The sequence below is a fragment of the Elephas maximus genome, chromosome 23, assembly GCF_024166365.1.
Source record: "Elephas maximus indicus isolate mEleMax1 chromosome 23, mEleMax1 primary haplotype, whole genome shotgun sequence".
Lineage (NCBI taxonomy): Eukaryota > Metazoa > Chordata > Mammalia > Proboscidea > Elephantidae > Elephas > Elephas maximus.
This window is the reverse complement of record NC_064841.1, coordinates 3,268,843-3,288,853: the sequence shown is the minus strand read 5'-3', so window position 1 is coordinate 3,288,853 and position 20,011 is coordinate 3,268,843. Positions and strand designations below refer to the sequence as shown.

The window sequence follows — 20,011 nt, the reverse complement described above, 5'->3', positions numbered from 1 at the left end:
AGCATTGATGATCTTAGCCATCATAGTCATGTTAAAAAATCAAATTAAAAAAAAAAAAAAACTGTGGTTAATTATTTCTACCCTCATTTTCTCACTGCTCTCTGGAGAGAAAGTTGTGTCATAAAATAGAGTAGCAGTGTTGTTCAGCTTGCAGAAAATCAACTTCTAGATGCAAATTTGAAATGGCTGTCAAATATTTTGTCCCACAGAAGAAGACGGAAAGCTGTACTGAAGAACTCAAGCTAGCGTTAATAGAGATGAATCCTTGGCTGCCTCAACTGGCTCTTTCGCAATGGTCTGTGAGGGAGGATGAACTTTGCGGTGAGAAAGCAATTAACACTCATTCAACAGAGGCTGAAAGGCTGGCTCATTGCCCCCAGAAACTCTAGCATCTCAGAAATTTGCCTTGTATGGGGAAATCTGATGTTAAATGTCAGTCTAAAATCATTAAGCCACAGAGCTAGAAGGAACTTTGAGTGGTGGTCTCTCTCCTAGAGGGTAGGATTGGAACCAGCTCCGAAAGGTATGATTCTTTCTTAAAAATATTGAAAGACTCAAAAACTCACTTGAAAACATGGTAAAGGCCTCAAAATTCAATTTTCCCCATGTGTTCAGACCACAATAACTTCATTTTGAAGGAAAAAAAAGGCCTCTATTGTCAGTTTTTCTGCATCATTGAGGGACTTGTCTTGTGAAGGGGAATATGGGAAATCAGAAAGTCAAGATGGGAGGTACTTAAGACCTGCTTGAAAATGACTGAGACATTTAAAACCCATTTGTACTGTATGATAGCTTCTTGCTTCAAGTAAATATCTTAACAGAAAACTGTTGGGTTGTTACTCCAAGAGGAGAACTTCTACATTCACGAACACGTAATCATCTGAGTAACCACAGAGTATCTGGTATTGTGTTGTATGAAAAAACATCTCACTATTTCTAAGTCCTGGGCTAGACTCCTGGAATGAGAAGCGGCAGCGAAAAAGCAGGTGGAATAAACGATGAGGGGCCTTTCCCAGGAATTGGATGGCTTGAGGTAGCACTTACGAGGGGCCTGAAATGGCCATGTGTCCAGGTGTAGGTGTAACAAAGCCCACTCTTGCTTATGCTGGTCCTGGCCACCTACCAATAGCAGCAACCGCCCATGGCAGACTCAGTCTCAGATACATCCAGAACCAAGGGGGTGGCGTGAGGGGAGGAAGACCTAGTAGTTAATCAGAAGGTTTATCACCACGAATGTTAATGGTTTGGAAATAATCTGGCTTGAGGCTGAATAGAGATGGAGATATTATGAGCAGCAAACCGTGGGTTTTCATATTCTCCCCATTGGTGAGACCCACCTCATCTCCCCATTAGAATGTGAGTCAAATCTGAATCTTGACTAGCCAGTGTCCTTCCCTCAGAAGCTTGTCCCTGTGTGTGGATCTCCTTGTGTTCACTTGAATAGAGCTTGGTGGTCTATCCAAATTCACTGGCTGCCAAGAATAGCATTTGTCCAAGAGCTTTTGCTGCTCTGCAAATTTCATCCTTTTAGACCCTGACTCTGGGCCTCATCTACAGGGCCACTTCTTGTAGCAAGACAGGTTTTCCACTGCATGAGTCCAGTGGGCATCGTTCTGACAGGCTACAGTGTAAATGGTGCCTCTGGAGTTGGGCAATGCAGAATCCCTCACCTTCCTTCAAGGGAGCCACACTCACTTGGGCAGAATGATTTGGGATTGCACAGTGATCCCTGAGGTTATTTTCTTCTCATCCATCTCTTCTTATCCACATTCCCCTGTTTATGATATTCTTTGCTTTTCTCAGCTGCCTGCATGTCTCATGGCCAAGACTATGCTTCATGACTCAACCAAACCTTGACTTAGCTTCCTAAGTCTAGCCCTAGGAATGAAAGTCAGGGAGGGAGAAATATATTTGAGAAATTGGACATAACTCTTGTTCCAACAGAAGAAGGCTGCAGAGAGCCATAGGAGACCTTTGACTCCAGCAAGGGGCCTGCAGAGCAGAGTGAATTTGCATCAAAAGGGAACCACTCTTACAGTTCCTTCACAGCATGTGTATGTTCAGTGGCAATTAGGCACATAAAGAAGGCAAGGGAAATGTCACTGCACTTTCCAGATCTGAATAAAAATAGCCTGTTCTTTAAGAACTCAAGATTTACCCACACTGCTCTCAACTGAAGCTTTACCCACATCGCTCTGAACTGAAGCTTTATCCACATCGCTCTGGAATGAAGCTTTACCCACATTTCTCTGAGAGCCTGAACCCACTTTGCCACGAGCACATCAGCTTTACTATCACAGGCCAAGGCCAGCCCATCCTATAGCACAGCAGAATACAGCACAGGCTCCGCTGCTAGAAAACCTGGGATCTATCCTAGGTCCGTCCCTTTCAGTTATGGGACCTGAGCAAATTTCTTTTTCTTTTCTATAGTTCAGTCTCCTCATCTGTAATCGGAGAATAATATCACATGCCTTACAAGGGAGAGTAAAGCTTTTAAAATGGTGCCTACCACACAGTGGGTGCCGCTGCTGGTTGGGCAGGAGACAACTCAAGAAGCACTCTGTAATTATACTTACAACATTTATTTGTGGAATATCTGCTCCTTATCAAGAGTGGAGTTTGTCATAGAATATGTGGTCAGGTATTTTATAAAAAGTATTTCCTTGTCCTTATAATGCCCAAATCAAAATATGATACCATCATATTAATTGTAAAGGAGAGCTATCTGAATACCAATATCTGCAAATCACTTTCTTGGTCCTGTGATTGTGCAGACAAACAAACAGCAGTTCTTAGAAAAAGTTCTCAAATTGAGATTATCTCTCATTCGGTAACTGCTTACAGTTAGAGAAAAGGGTCATTGGGCAACATTGTTCATGTTTTTGGGTTAATTTCAATATTTTTTTCTAATATTTCTAGGATTTACCCAATAATCCCCCCAGAAGCAGAAATAATGAAAATATAAAAGGTGAAACTAAAATTGAACTTATCTTTAAATGACCATATTGGCACTACTTTACTCCTCCAGTGAATTTTTGGTATATCCACTAAGAAGAATGCACCTTCCAACAACACCGTTGATTCTGACTCAGCTCTGGGAAGAGGGACTTAATGTAGTGCTTACTCAGTCACAAAACTCTTCAGAGAAAGCTCATTTGGAAAAACTCAACTTTTTCTTAACAGGCACTCTTGATGGTCACCAAATACAAATAAGTTAGGTGTCCAAACAGTAAGGACACAAAGTAGTCAAGATCAATAGGATCAGAAATAAATCTGGAGTATTTTCATAGGGGCTAGTACAGTTTGCAGACGTGAAAGTAATTTTGGAATTTATATGAATTTTAAATCAAATACATACATAAATTTTTTTTTTGCAAGATGCTAATGTAGTTGATTTCTGGCAATGGTACAGAATCACTTTGTGGTCACACTGAGTCAGTTGAAGCCCATGTGTTATAAATAAACGTTTGGCTCCACCGAGCACAGATTTATCAAAAGTTGTGCAGAGGCAAGGCGGGCGGGCAAGCCGTGCTCCCCCGTAGGTACCGTTCCATATGCTACCAATTACTCTGCAACTCTGCAAAACGCGTAACAGCAACCACATTTTGGGGAAGAGGAAATCTTATTGTTAAACGCCATTAAAATGGGTCTGTTTACATTTTTTCCCCCTGAGGGCAGAAGGATGGGCCTAAGATTGTCTATACATGAGTCATCCATCTCATTGCTCTCTCCAGTTGGCATTTCTGAGCTAAGACCTTCTGGCCTGGCCACTACCCAACAGCCTCAAAGGAACACTCTTGGGAGAGCAACAAGTCTTTAGCAAGAGATTTGATGATGTCAGATAAAATGGGTGCAGGAGGCATTTTACCTCCAGGTAGTGTATATCAACCATACTAAACTCTGAAGCTCTTCCTAAAAGTGCCTGTTAGCAGCTCTTAGCCAAGTTTGGTTTTCCTAAGATGTCCACCAGGGATTTATTCTAAATAGATTTCATGATCAGATGGCTGGCTATGACAAAATTTGGGAGCCTCCTGTTTCATTCACTGATGCTAAATGAGGCCTCGTTGAATAGAAACCAATTAATTTTGGGCAGCCAATTCTGGGGACGCACCATGAATTTGGAAGCTAATTTTAGAACACAATGTTAGTCTTAAAGGAAACTCAATTTTGCAGACTACAAGCATGACTGAAAGCCTCTGAGCATATGGCAGTTGTACTCTAAGAGTCCAAGTTATGCAAAATGCTATGGATTACTTCCCGTTGGTGCAGTGGCTTTCACAAGATGGATAGTTGTTAAGCTAGAGCAAGTCCATTTCATTTATTATCCTGCACCAAGGAAACATCTACCATCATCATCATCACTGGGCTTTACCAAGTATGGGATGGTGGGGTGGGTGCTGAGACCCTAAAAAAGATTAGTTGAGAGTCTTATAACTTGAAAGGAGATATTAAGAATATATAAAGTAATCCAAGGTTAAGTCCAAATGAGTAGTACTGGGGGTCACTGAGGGTGAAAGGGGTAAAATTGGAACTAGCCTTGATGAATGGTGGGCCTAGGTAGATGGAGCAGAGAGCACCGTAGAGTAGCAAGAGTGTGGGCAAAGGCATGAAGGTGAGAATGAAAATGGCATGTTCAGAGAGGCAGTGTGGGATAGAAAGGCACTGACAAGACCATGAATTGGGTTGAGTCCTAACTGTGTCCCCTACTGGCTATATTACCTTTGACAAGTTATTTGACTTTCTGAGTCTATTTTCTCATCCACAAAATGAGGGCAATGATAACTAGACTGCAGGCTTTTCATCAAGATTAAATACAGTAATTTATTCTTTTACTCAATAAATATTCATTATGCACCATAAATAAATGAAGTTAGCTATTATTGCTAACAACAAGTTGACTCATTTGGAAAGAGCAAAAGTCTGTCGGGGAAATGAGTAGAACCTGAAACTTGTGAGACGAGCTGCGTCCAAACATAAATAGCATCACCGTCAATTTACAACTCCTCAAGACTAACATGGATACAAGAGAAACCAAAAACAGAAACCAGATGGTGGTCTAGCTCTCTTGTTTATGATAGATACATTTCTTTGTTCAATAATTTACAATTAATGCTGTATTTTGTTGTTTCCTTTAGGGGTGGGGTGGAAGACAGTTGGGAAGAGGGTGGTCAAAATAGACGGGTATAAAAATGAAATCTGAAATATCCAGACAATACCAAAAAAAACAACCCAAACCCAGTGCGACCGAGTCGATTCTGACTCATAGAGACCCTATAGGACAGAGTAGAACTGCCCCATAGAGTTTCCAAGGACTGCCTGGCAGATTTGAACTGCCAACCCTTTGGTTAGCAGCCATAGCACTTAACCACTATGCCACCAGGGTTTCCATCCAGACAATACAGAGGTTATATGGAGCTAAGAGAGCTTCTTATAATAATTTGGTTTTTTTAAGAAGCAAAAAAAATTATTAGAAATTTTAAGATAGTCTAGACACAGACGTATAGGTTCATAGGAATTTTCAAATGTTTACTTATTCAACAGACATTTACTGAATTCCCACATGTGCCAGACACTGGATATGCAATGGTAAATAAAAGATGTGCTCCTTGTTTTGACTAGTAAAACAGACAAACAAAAAACATATATACAAGATGTGATAAGTTCTATGAAGGAAAAAATGTTGTTGGTATGTGCTGTCAAGTCAATTCTGACTTATAACAACCTCACATGACAGAGCAGAACTGTCCTATAGGGTTTCTGAGGCTGTAATCTTTCTGGGAGCAGATTACCAGGTCTTCTCCTGTGGAGCCACTGGTGAGGATGAACTGCCGACATTTCAGTTAGTAGCTGAGTGCTTAACCACTGTGCAACCAGGGTTTGCAGCAGCTAATTTAGATTTACGGGGTCAGAGAGGGCTGCTCTCAGGAAGTGATATCTATGCTGAGCCCTAAAGGACAACTGGGAATAAGGGAGTTGGGGACAGAAGGGCAAAGTAGTCCAGGTCTCAGCAAGACCCTGAGTGGGGAAAGAACCTGGGAATGTGGCTGGTTGTGGCAGGTAAGGGGAGAGGTGGGCTGGGACCAGGTCATGCACGGCCTTGAACACCATACTGGATCTAACGGCCTTTTTAAATTTGGATAAGTCTTGACCACAATATAATGACTTCAAAACCAACCACTGTGGATTGAATGTGTCCCCCCTAAAAAATGTTTGTCAGTTTGGCTAGGCCATGATTCCCAATATTGTGTGATTGTCCACCATTTTGTCATCTGATGTGATTTTCCTATCTTTTGTAAATTCTATCTCTAAGATGTTCATGAGGCAGGGTTAGCAGTAATTATGTTAATGAGGCAGGACTCAATCTACAAGATTGGGTTGAGTCTTAAGTCAATCTCTTTTGAGATATAAAAGAGAGAAGTGAGCAGAGAGACAAGGGGACCTCATATCACCAAAAAACAAGAGCCAGAATAGCGGGGCCTTTGGACCTGGAGTCTCTGTGCTGAGAAGCTCCTGGACTGGGGAAGACTGATGACAACGACCTTCCTCCACAGCCAACAGAGAGAGAAAGGCTTCCCCTGGAGCTGGCACCCTGAATTCGGATTTCTAGCCTCCTAGGCTGAGTTTAGACTGTGAGAGAACAAATTCCTCTTTGCTAAAGCCATCTACTTGTGTTTCTGTTATAGCAGCACGAGATAACTAAGAAACTAACTTTGGCCAACACTGTACTCCATTCTATTCTCTCAGGTCTTTCTTTCTCAGTGCCAGATCCCCGGTCTCTTCCAGTGAGCCTTCAAGCCCTCTTTGCGTCTCATGATCCACTCACCCACAGACTGCAGAAATGATTTCTGATTTTATGAAATGCTACTGAGTGATTGATCCAAATTTTTTTTATATTTACTTCACAAAAACTAGTCCCTTTCCATACCAATATTTAGGAATCACAGGGAGCTATTAATTATTAAGATTTCTGTATGTGTTTCTAGATTGCCTTGTGGTGTTATTGCTTTGTCTTCAGTGCCTTCTCCTCCAATATGTCATTGGCCACCCTCTCTTAACCCTTCCAAACTCTTCCTGAAAAGCCTGTGACTTCCTTTACTCTGCTCCTAAAATGAAAGGTGATAATGAATGTAACAAAAGATGCAAGGGCTAGTTTTGTCTTTTAACATTCTAGCCCTTCCTCTCTACTTGACCACTACGCAGCCTCTGGGAGAGTGAGAAGGCTCTTGCTGCAGGTTCCACATGGCAAACTCTCGTCGTTTCACCTCTCTCTGGTCTTGCTGAGTTGCCTTATCCTAAATACAACTGTCCTGTAACATGAATCAAGGGTAAACAAGGGCAGGCTGTCTGCAGATGTCCTTGTTGTCTTTGGATGCCCTTGCCGATGGTCCTGGCTATGCAGGTGCCTTAGGTATCCACATTAATGTAAAGCCCAGTAGGCCCGAGAACCAGATGCCACCACAAGCAGACAGTAGTTAGTGGTCTTAGCGATGGCGAGGATATGGCTTACTATCAGGAAAAGTTCACAAGGCATTGCATTTCATGCCTTCTCCTCATCTACTCAGAGAGTAGATGAATTTAATTTTTCCTTCTGTCAAAACTGAAAAATCAGTAGCCATCTGCCTTTCACCAATCATCTTTGTCAATATGATGACGCTCTATGCTCAGTGAGAGGTGTTGATGGTCCAATGGTAGAGTCCTTGCCTTCCATTGGGGAGATATGGGTTCAAATCTCAGCAAACCTCACGCACAGCCAACATCCTTCCATCAGTGGGGGCTTGTGTGCTGTTATGATGCTGAACTGGTTTCAGCAGAGCTTCCAGACTCAAATGGACTAGGAAGAAAGGCCTTGCAATCTATTAAAAAAAAAAAAAATCAGCCAGTGAAAACCCTAGGGATCACAGCGGTTCAATCTGCAACCGATCCTGGGGATGGTGAAGAATGGAACAGCGTCTAGTTTCACTGTGCATGGGGTCGCCATGAGTTGGGGCAACTCGATGGCAGCTAATAACACGCTCAATGAAATGCTCTATGAAAAGCTTCTGTTAAGAGACCCAAAGTCTGTGTGTATTGGGATATTTAAACCCACTGCTGTCGAGTCGATTCTGACTCAAAGTGACCCTATAGGACAGAGTAGAACTGCCCTGTAGAGTTTCCAGGGAACACCTGGCAGATTTGAACTGCTGACCTTTTGGTTAGCAGCTGTAGTACTTAACCACTACGTCACCAAGGTTTCTATTGGGGGTATTTAGGAGTGCTTTTTTTTTTCTTACATTATCAAAGAGAGTAGACTAACATAAAGAATGCAAGGAATGTTCTCGGACTAAAGAAAATGCAAATACAATGAACTAAGCCGGGAGTTCAAAGAGAAGGAAAGGAGCGGAAGATTTACTATGTGGAAAGGAAGTCAAATCAAAGACCATAGTGTGAGGGGGTGGGCAGGGAGAGTAATAAGCTGAGAAGCTCAATTTTTCCTCTCTGAATAGAGAAAAGAAGACCTGAATGTGACTAGTGTCTGCCTCTGCACAAAAGAGAGGCCAGAGCACAAAAAGTGTCCGTCTCCAACGAAAAAAGAAAGAAACTCATTAACTTTGCATACTTTTTTCTTTTGCTCATCAATTCTGCAAATACTCTGTTGGGGATAGGAGACGAGAGTATTGGCTCAGAGTTAGTGAAGTCTCTTATATGCCACCCAGTGACCCTCAAAGTTCGCATCTGTCACAGCCGAGCACCCGGCCTCTGAACATGCGCCTTTGTCTGCTGGGCTGTGGGGTGAGACACCGCACAGTCCACCAGGCTCCATAGCCCCGGTCTGCTGTGGGTTTTCTGGGCACAGAGACCCAGACATGCAAGTCAGCATCCCCGGGCTTCCTTTCTGCCATTTCTTATCTTTGCATTTTTTGCCCCGTCTTTTTTTTTTTTTTTTTTTCATATGATGGAGCCTCATCATGGGTACTGGGAGCAACTGCAGAAATACTAGTAAGTGTTCCCTTGGGTCTTAGAAAAGATGGGGAAAGAGTTTCACAATAGCTTCATAGCCATGAAAGCATTGGGTTTTAAACTGCTAGTTCTTATTGGCACTGTTCTCCTCATCCTAAAAGCCCTCTGAGCAGGGGCGGATTAACCAGTAAGCAAGGTATGTGCTGGCTTATAGTAAGCAAGGTACGTGCTGGCTTACTTGTGTTTACTTCACCATGAAGCTGTAAAGATTAGCACAATTAAGCCCATGCATGCCTGGTTTATTGGGCAGTCTATCCCTGCCTCCGAGTACCAAAACTTTTATAGCTGGAGTCAGGACTCCCCTAACCAATTATTTCAAGTTTTACAAACAAGCTAAGTGTAGGCTCAAATTGTTCAGCTCAGGTATTGACTGTGCTGGGTTAGGTTTCAGCTTTCCTGAGATGTAGTCGGCAGAACTGTGCAAAATCCCTCTCACGTGGCACCTCTCTTGGACCACAAATGGTATTACTCAGGCTAGCAGTGTTGGACTGCAGATGGTATTACTCAGGCTAGCAGTGCTGGACCAACGATGGTATTACTCAGGCTAGCAGTGTTGGACCGCAGATGGTATCACTCAGGCTGGCAGTGTTGGACCATGGATGGTATCACTCAGGCTAGCAGTGTTGGCCAAGACAGTGAACAAAGTAAAGCAGTTGCATCTGCTCTGCTTTGCCAACGTTTTGTTGATATTCTTTGTCCTGCATTCTTGTCCTCTATTCTGTTTCTTTAAGCTTATGCCTGTGAGTTCCTTTATTATCATTTAAGTGGGATTTTGTGGTAGTGGAGGAGAATGTGTTCAATCAGCCATGTTTACTGGAAGTCTTGCGTCAGGGATGAGAAACACTTAAAGGCCATCTAATACAAAACTCCAGGCCACTGTGGCAGTTGGAAAGAACTTACCATCTAGAACATGGGCTGATAAAATCTGACCTTGGGCCAAATCTGTCTCACTGCATGTTTTTGTAAATAAAGTGTTATTTGAACATAGCCATGCCCACCTGCCTACATATTACCTACACCTGCTTTCGTATTACAATTCTTCCCACAGATAAGGGGTCCCTGGGTGGTACAAATGGTGGAGTACTTGCAACAAAGACCACGTGGTTTGCTTCTGTCTAAAAATATTTACTATCTGGACTTTCACAGAAAAAGTTTGTCAATGTCTGGTCTAGAACAGAAACTGATAACGATGAATATCCTAAGACGTGACATACGCATTTTATATATTTCAAGCTTAATTGAAGAATGTTAGAATTTTTAGAATTATTATATTTTGTCTTATTGTCAAAATGAATGCCATGAGCAGGAAAGAAGTCTATTTTGCCAAGGTATTGCAAAAGATTATCCTTTTAAAGCAAGGTACCAATCTGGATACAGCACCTTGCACTCAGTGTAACAGTGAGACAAATGTGACTAATTGAGGGAAATCTGTCATCTTTTCCCACAGTTAGTTAAGGAAATGTTAGCTGACTCTCAGGTCTTTTGTTTCCAGCGCTCCAACAAAAATTCCATGTAAATGATTATTCTGCTAGAATTAAGTTTCTGGCAAAAGCAGCTATGATTGTACATGGCTGACTTAGATCTTTAAATTGTACTTCAAAACTATTTCACATTTTTAAATCTAAATTTCCACTATTATGATTAAAAAGTGAAGCATCTTTGTAAAATTGTCTTCCTCCATAAAGTTAAAATATTTCCCAACATAGGAAAAGTTCTGGAAGGATATGCAAAAATCTTAACCACGGTAAAATGGTAAGATTAAGAAAGATTTTCTTTTTCTTTGTCCTTTTCTTTATTTTCCAGCCTTTTACAGCGAACATTATGTTTTTGTAATTAAAAAAAAAAAAAAAAAACAACTCACTGGGAATTTTTTTCCACCAGGGATTGGATTAGAATTGGGCTGTGGTATTGTAATAGATTCAATCAATCTATCAGCTACCACGAAGGTATTATAGCTAGCCTTCTGATGGGACAAATGATTTACTCGGCTCTTTTTTTATATACAAAACAATTTCAGGGAATACCACCCTCAGAGGTACAAAACACTCAGAAACTATGAATTGTGCCTGAAAACAACTGGATATGGGTAAGTTGGCAGATACCTATTTTCTCCAGCTCACATGTTCCAGTTTTTAGTTAGGAGAATAAAGTCATTCTACCCATGGATATGGAGTCCCTGGGTGGTGAAAACAGTTACTGTGCTCAGCTGCTAACTGAAAGTTTGGAGGTTCAAGTAAACCTAGAGGTGCTTTGGAAGAAAGGCCTAGTGATCTACTTCTAGAAAGTCAGCACTGAAAACCTTATGGCACACAGTTCTACACTGACGCACATGGGGTCACCATGAGCTGGAGTCCACGCTTCTAACCACCCTGCGGAACTGCCTTGCTCTGTCCTATTCGCTACTTCTATGAATTTAACTATAATGAAGCTCGTTTTTTTTTTTTTTTTTTTTTTCTTAAAAAAAGAACTACCAGGTACCATCCATTTCCATGGATTCTGGGTTTTCTGCAATATACCAAATGTTTTGAAAAACACCACACACATTCTCAGCAAATGGCTAATGTCTTCATTGTTCTCCTCTTTCTTTGTGGGGAGCTTGAGAGATAATTTGTTTATGGTAGTCTCTGTGATTTTTCAACATTTTATATCACATAACACAATCAACTTTTCTTCCCCTAATTAAACAAAAGGCTGCCTCAACCCAACCGTAAGTGGAAAGTCACATGAAATGTTGAAGTCCACTCAACAGAATCTTTGTGATTCAGTTGCAAACTGTGTATACATGTCATCTGCTAGCTTAGGCGCTGGGCAGGACTGCTCCTTGCTCTTCATTTGTTGGTTCATTTGATCATTCTTTTATTTGGTGTTGAGCCCTTGTTGTGTGCCAGGCACTGTGCTAGGCATGGGGGATAGAGAAGGTCTATAGTCTGCAGAGGTAACTTCTTCACGGTTGTCAATTCACACTCACTATGCTGACTGCTTGTGTTTTTTAGCTGCTGTGGTCAGGATGTCTCCACTCTAGCTCTGGCTCCAAGACCCCAAACCTTGACATTGTCACCAGGTGGCACACAAGGGGTGTGTGTGTGTGTGTGTGGCTGCGTATGTGTGTGGGCATAGGTGGGTGTGGGTATGGGTGTATGGGTGTGTGTGAGTGGTTGGGTGACTGTGGATGGGTATGGGTGTGTGTGTATGTGTGTGGGTGTGGGGGTGTGTGTGGGTGTGGGGGTTTGTGTGGGTGTTGGGTGTGTGTGTGGGTGTGTCTGTGAGTGTGGGTGTTAGAGAACTGAATTATTTAAGCCAGAGCCCTTAACAGGTGCACGAGACCTAAAATAAGTACACCCTGAACACTCCACCAGGGCCCAGGGAATGTCTTCAGCCTCCAGGTGCTACTCCTGCCTCACCTGGGACCTGGTCCAGGCCCCAGGGACCTAGACTTCTGCTGGTGTACCTGGAAACTCATACACGGGTAGTAAAAGGCTGCAGGAAGCCTTTTCCATGGGACAAAGAAGTATTTTGGGAAGGCAATGTATCTAATAAAGTCAGTGACTCAAGATCCGGAAGGCCTAAGCTGGCTGCACGGCAGCCTTGGCCTGTCATTGCTGCATGGAGTCCTCTGTCCTGGCCAGCTGGCCACTGGGCTGTCAAGTGCAGGGCCCTGAACTGGGTCAGTGGTGCCCTGGTGATGCTGGCCCCACACATTCCTGTGTCTCCAGACCCTTGCCTGTCTGGAGAACATCAGCCTTTCTGTCTGGAGGGAAGTGACAAAGGTGAAAACACAGGGAATGAACCACCAATCAAAAGTATGTCCAGGTTTGCCCAAGAGGATGGGGAGGTGGGGGGCGGTGGAATTTTGACTGGAAAAAAGGTGGGTTCTTCTCAGATCCCTTAGCTCATTTATCATACCTGACCCCCCTCACTGGAGTCCTTGGTGCACATGGTCAACCTACTTAGCTACTAGCCGAAACGTTTGAGTCCACCCAGAGGTGCCTTGGAAGAAAGACCTGGCCAGGCATAGAGTACCCAATAAACAAGGTATGCACGGGCTTACTTGTGCTTACTTACTAATCTGTAGGGCACAATTTCACCTGTGTTGCATTGCATTTTTCAAACTCACGTGAAATTGTGCACTACAGATTAGTAAGTAAGTACAAGTAAACCCAGGCTTACCTTGCTTACTGGTTAATCCACCCCTGGACCTGGTGATCTGTTCTGGGAAATCAGCCACTAGAAACCCTGTGGAGCACAGTTCTGCTCTGACACACATGCAGTTGCCGTGAACTTTTACCCTCTTCACTACCTTATTGTAAGGTAGTTCCAAGTCCAAACTTATCTACAGTAGATACGCAATGACCTGCTCACATCTCCCCTCAAAACCTTGACCACAACTGACTGAGTCCAGTGAAGTATGGTTTCTTTTATGGTATCTGACAAGGCAAGAAAGGCGTGTGACCCAAACTGTAAAAAGATTCCTTTTGCTTTCAAACCCAGTAGGGCCACCATTCCCACATCTGGATACAGGCCTCTTCTTAATACCAGCAAAGGTTGTTTCTTGATGAGATTTCCATTATCAGTGAAGCGCCTCGTAGGGATCAGAAGAGCTTACCAAAAAATCTTGATGGATAAAGTGAGAATGAATTTGAAACACCTGGATTACATTTTCTTAAAATGTGCTTGAGTTCAAAAGTTAGCAAAAATAATGCTTGACTAAAAGCATCTGGAAGTTTCTTAAGAAATTCTTGAAAAACAGGTTTGTAGTTGAACCTAGATGGGTCCCTTACCAATATTCCAAACCCAAAACCTGTTGCCATCAAGTCGATTCCAACTCATAGCCATCTTATCGGAGAGAGTAGAGCTGCCCCACAGGGTTTCCAAGGCTATAATCTTTACAGAAGCAGACTGCCATGTCTTCCTGCTGTGGAGCTGGTCGTGGGTTCAAACCACTGACCTTTCAGTTAGCGGCCGAGCTCTTAACCACTGCACCACCAGGGCTCCTTACCAATATTAAAAACCAAAAAGCCAAACCTGCTGCCACTGAGTCGATTCCGACTCATGGTCGGTTTCCAGGGGGTGCCTGGTGGAGTCAAACTGCTGACCTTTTGGTTAGCAGCCATAGCTCTTAACCACCATGCCACCAGGGCATCCTTACCAGTATCAGAGCACTATAATTTACATTGAGGAGCCCTGGTGGTACAGTGGTTAAGCACTGGGCTGCTAACTGAAAGGTCAGCCGTTTGAACTCACCAGCTGCTCCATGGAAGAGAGATGTGGCAGCCTGCTTCTGTAAAGATTTACAACCTTGGAAACCCTGTGGGCAGTTCCACTCTGTCCTATAGGGACACTATGAGCCAGAACTGACTCGAAGGCCGTGGGTTATAATTTACATTAAACATAATTCACAGATAGCACTTTGTCTAATGAAGGAGGGTAATTGGCTTTGGAAACTTCCTGTTATTTCAGTGTTTTACATTTTCAATTAAACCCTTCTATTTAAATGGTTAATGAATTACTTTAAGGAGACAATAATTCTTGCTGCTGTACCTTAATTCAAAATACACAATAGGTCTGGGGAAACCCTGGTGGCATAGTGGTTAAGTGCTACGGCTGCTAACCAAAAGGTCGGCAGTTTGAATCTGCCAGGCGCTCCTTGGAAACTCTGTGGGGCAGTTCTGCTCTGTCCTACAAGGTCGCCATGAGTCGGAATTGACTCGACGGCATGGGTTTTCAATAGGCCCGGGAACGCAAAGTTAAATGTGGGAAAAGTTCTGAAAACAATAATAAATACCTTAATTGTTCAATGTACATTTGACATTGGAATTACCAAGAGTTTGTATGAATCAGTGCTCAAAGAATATAAGGAATGTGTCTGTCTGATTTGATTCTTTTACAGTTAACTCAATTGTTTATAAAAGTTCAAGGTTTTACTAAAAAAACAAACAACAAACAAACAAAAAATCCAAGGATTAACTGTATTTAGGGACTGATGTGACTATGAAATGAAAATCCAGTAGAGAGATATGATAGGGATTTAGTGATAGATGTAACCATCCACATTTACCGGAAAATATAGCTTGTATTCAAATATTTTCAAGGTTCTTTTAAAAAGAACTATGGGGAAAAAAATCACACAGATTCAGTAGAGAAAAGATAGTCCAAAGTACAATGACATCAGTTCCTGTTAAAAGGAATGAGGGCTTATTGAATTAATCTGTAAATATCAATACAGATACTTTGAGTTTATCACTTGTCTCAAGCTGCTTTTCAACATTTTGAGCTTATGAAAGCATAGATTGCCTCCAGCACATTTTCACTTAATTTTAATTCTCTGCATATTTTCAGGTAAATGTAATCCATATGTTTCTAATTCATTTACACAACTTGGCTAAGCTTCACTGAAGACATATTTGGTGCTCAAGAGGTATTTTGAGGCTTTTAAGACTACCTCTCCACCAGAAACCAAATGCCGTATTCATAAAAGTCAAAAGGTCACACACTACAGATTTAAACATCTAGCAGAGAGCAGGATGTCCTGGCCCCAAGCCCTTTTTTTCCTTTTCTAAAACTCACGTTCTTTGAGGACAATCAGAGGATGACTGGAACCACAGACTCAGGGCCATAAGAAGCTCCAATGGTTGAGCCTCTCATCCCTGAGTGTCCAGAGAAGAAGACTCCTTCCCTCATTCCAGATGTGTCCTTAAAGGAGGAGTCAGCTAATTCAATCACAGATCGTTGTCAGGAGGAGAACTCTTCCCTTGGCTACAGGGATCAGCTGGGATTTCCCCTTCTGCTCTTGCAGAGCTTCTCAGACATTAAGGTGCCGGTGGATCCCCTGGGCAGCTGCTTCAACTGCAGATGCTAATTCAGTGGTTAAGAGCTCAGCTGCTAGCCAAAAGGTCCACAGTTCAGGTCTACCAGCCGCTCCTTGGAAACCCTATGGGACAGTTCCACTCTGTCCTATAGGGTTGCTATGAGTCAGAATCAGCTCATGGAAATGGGTTGGCGGTGGTGGTGGTGGGGTGGGGCCTGAGGGTCTGCATTTTTAACAAGCTCCCAGGCAATGTGAATATGCTGGCCTATGGACCACACTTTGAGGAGCAAAGCTCTGTTGCGGGGTTTTTCAACCACTATTGATAATTTGAGCCAGGTAGTCCTTTGTTGTGGGAAGCTACCCCGTACATTGTAAGATGTCTAATAGCTTCCCTGGCCTCTGCCTACTGGATACCAGCAGCACTGCTCTACCCTTCAAGCTGTGACAACCAAAAACGTGTCAAGAACTGTCAAAAATCCCCTGGGAGGCAAAATCACCCCCAACTGAGAACCCCTACTGCATCGTTATATTTAATAGTTACAATATTTGTTGCATAATAAATATCTCTTTTGATGAACTGTCTTCAATGAGCACATACACACACACACACAAAACCAAACCCATTGCCACTGAGTCGATTTTGACTCACAGCGACCCTACAGGACAGAGGAGGACTGCCCCATAGGGCTGCCATGGAGTAGCTGGTGGATTCAAACTGCCAACCTTTTGGTTAGCAGCCGAGCTCTTAACCACTGCACCACCAGGGCTCTATTTAGCGAGCACAGCATTCATCAGTCAAATAAACAGACAACTTTTTTTTTTTCACCAGAGCAATTAGTATATTTTTATTTATGGACACTGTGGATTTTATAACTCATTTTGTTTCCCTCCTTACCATGAACTGGGGTGCTCAGAAGTAAATCTGCAAAACACATTATTAGCAACTGTGAAAATCTGCGGGGATAAATTTCTGAAAAACAAACAAAAAAACCTCAATCACTGGAGTAATTTTATTCTTCTGTGCTTATTTTTTTCTCACATTGAGCGGATCATCTTTTTTCGTTGTTTTATTATATATTTTTGTAGGTTACTTCAAATACTGTTTGAAATGAGAATGATTCGCATTAAGTAAGATAAACCGAAAGCAACCGAGTAAGGTTCTCATGAAGTAAGAATAGATATAGAACAGCCAGGATAACCCACTGAGCTGCTGACCATAGTTGGTTATTTGGTGTCTGATGGATATTAGTAAATCCTGGCAGATACTGAGACAAACCTCAAAAGAACTAAGCCATCTGGTCGATTTTCTCCCAACGAACTGTAACAAACTTGATGGCTACAAGTGCCTGGAAAAAGGGAGGATATTAACATTAAATAATTTTTTTAACTTTATATTTAAGATATAAAATTAGTAATAAAGTTGTTTGAAGCAGATGAAAAACTTGGCCAAATAACTAAGGTTTTACATTTTGCCAGCTCTACCATAAGACATTCAGAGTTCACTGCACTCAAAGTACAAATGGCCGGAAGGATTACCCAGCCCAGTTTTTCAAGTCTCTTTCAGGTGTGGGATTCTCGGTTTAAGCATGTGTTAGGAAGGCCAGTATGAAAAACCCAACTAAATCAGAGCTGCTCTGTTTGGGGGATGGAGGAAGGGAAGAGAAGGGGAAAGGGGAGCCCCTTTGCAGGGAGCCCCTTTGCAGGGATCCCTGGATCAGGTTGAGAACCAATGACGCTGTAATACACTCGGGATAGACGTGAGGAAGTTGTGACCCAAAGCGGTGAAGTATTCTGTTCAAGGAACGGGGATCCCTGGCAACAGAGCTGGGACTAGAATCCAAGTCTCTAGACTTTCAGTTAGAAAAACCCAAAACTAAACCCACTGCCATTGAGTCGAGTCCAACTCATAGCAACCTTATAGGACAGGGTAGAACTGCCCCATAGAGTTTCCAAGGAGCAGCTGGTGGATTCGAACTGCTGACCTTTTGGTTAGCAGCCAAGCTCTTGACCACTGTGCCACCAGGGCTCCTCAATCAGACAAACCAAAAAACCAACAGGTTGCTGGCAAATCTAAAATTACCTTGGTCCAAGTTAGGAGCTCCCCTCCTTATTACTGAACCAAATATTCCTGTCTGAAAATTCCAAACCTCGCAGAACTGTCTACACTAAAACTGCAAGTTTCTCTTCCCCCTTCTTTTCCACCCTCCTCCCTGAATCTTACTCTTCAGAGATAAACCAGTGGTAACAGTTTGCTGTGTGTCCCTCTAAAGCTCCCCCCACCCCAACATATAAATACATACATATATATGTGCAGTCCCTGGGTGGTGGACTCCCTGAGTAGTGTAAATGGTTAAAACGCTTGGCAGCTAACTGAAAAGTGGGAGGTTTCAGTCCACCGAGAGGTGTCTTGGAAGAATGGCCTGGCAATCCCTTTCTGAAAAATCAGCCACTGAAAACCCTATGGAGCAGTTCTACTCTTCACACATGGGGTCTACGTGAATCAGAATCAACTGGACAACAACCAACAACCACAAACATCACTACAGGGTAAGTTCCAAAAGCGCCAAGACCATCACTGCCTTGTGGACTACTGTATCCCCTGTCTACAGCACATTGCCTGGTGAGAGCTGGTTCTCAGTAAGTGGTGGCTGACGAGTGAATGAATGACAGGCAAGGCACCGTTTTCATAGTGCTCTGTCTGGTTCTCCTCAGCAGAAAACCCCAGGGATGCGGGTTGAGCTCACTCTGCCCTTCCTAGCACCTGAGCTGTGTAGACAAACACCACCGAAGAGGAGACAGGTTCTCAAGTCTTGAGGCCTTGAAAATCTTTTTTGGGGAGACATAGTCATCTGTTATTATCCTTACCCATGCAAGTTAGAAATTACTTCTCAAGTCAATGTTTTTTCAAACATCTAAACTTCTGTGATCATCTGTAAAATGTAGCTTTTATTAAGACTTCTAAATTAGGGAGCTTGACATGAGAAACAAAACCATACTCTCAGAGTTTTTGCAACGGCATTGTTTTTTGTGGCATATTTTAATTGTGGCATAATACTAATGACTGATCACTGATGTGAGCATTTTATCTGGAAATGATCATTTTCCATAAAACAATCTATTTTTTAACGTTTGCAGAATCTTCTTTTAAGAAGACAAAATTTTGCCAGTCCTTAATGTGGACAGGGCAGACATGTCAACAGGAAACCCAGGAATTCACTGTCCTTTCTTAGCTCTTTTTTGCTCCCTCCAACTAGGCTGGCAAACACCTGATTTCAGGCTCTCTCAGCTTTAGGTAGACTCGTCTGCCATGTATCAAGAAGCACTTCTCTGAAAATAAACTGTAGCACAAATAAGTGTCTACCAAATTATCAAATACCTGGGTGTTAGAGACTGAATTGTGTCCCCCTAAAAATACGTGTTGGAATCCTAGCCTGGTAAGCGTGGATCTAATCCTATTTGGGGGTAAGGTTTTCTTTGTTATGTTAATGAGGTCATGTCAGCGTAGGGTATGTCTTAAACTCAATCATTTTTGAGATACAAAAAGAGCAGATTCGACACAGAGAAGCAAGCACGAACGGAGGAACAATCGACTCCACGTGGAGATCTCTGAGGAGGGCCGAGAAGAAAGCTAGAGAAGCTGTGACAGGGGCTTCCCCCCAGAGATGACTGAGACAGCCATCCGCTAGAGCCCAGGCCCTCAATTCGGAAGCCTAGCCTCCTAAACAGCGAGAAACTCAGTTTATGTTTGTTAAAGCCACCCACTTGTGTAGCACTAAGGAGCAGCACGCAAACCCAGGTGAACTCAACACTTCTCATAAAGACTCATGATTGCCAACGTCTACCTAGCTACCAAACCAATAAACCAAACCCAGCGTCGTCGAGTCGATTCCGACTCATAGCGACCCTACAGGACAGAGTAGAACTGCCCCATAGAGTTTCCAAGGAGGACCTGGCTGATTTGAACTGCCGACCCTTCGGTTAGCAGCCGTAGCACTTCGCCACTAGCCGCCAGGGTTTCCTACTTAGCTATAGTTTGGGAAAAACGTTTAAAACGCCTCCGTCATCTCAAGGTAACGGTTGTCATGGAGCAAATGAAGGAAATTGGAAATTCTTAATTCTTTTCCCTCTCCCCTGTCACATCAAAACCCTCTCCCCAGCCTTATAATCTCTTTTCAGCTTCCTGGCTACCAGCTCTTCCTCACCAACCGC

The 20,011-nt window shown here is 42.8% G+C and overlaps 1 protein-coding gene across 9 annotated transcripts in view; it reads right to left on the bottom strand.

Annotated features, from left to right (window-relative positions):
- Positions 1 to 20,011, bottom strand: part of VEPH1 (ventricular zone expressed PH domain containing 1) — a 275,970-nt gene that overhangs the window by 89,121 nt on the left and 166,838 nt on the right. The window contains exon 10 of one of the 9 annotated variants that reach the window (XM_049867692.1): positions 5,488 to 7,853. The exons of the other annotated variants lie outside the window; for them this stretch is intronic. Coding sequence (XP_049723649.1) covers positions 7,786 to 7,853 — 68 coding nt within the window. The 3' untranslated portion in view covers positions 5,488 to 7,785. Of the gene's footprint in view, positions 1 to 5,487; positions 7,854 to 20,011 lie in introns of those variants that run through there. 9 annotated transcript variants of the gene reach the window in all.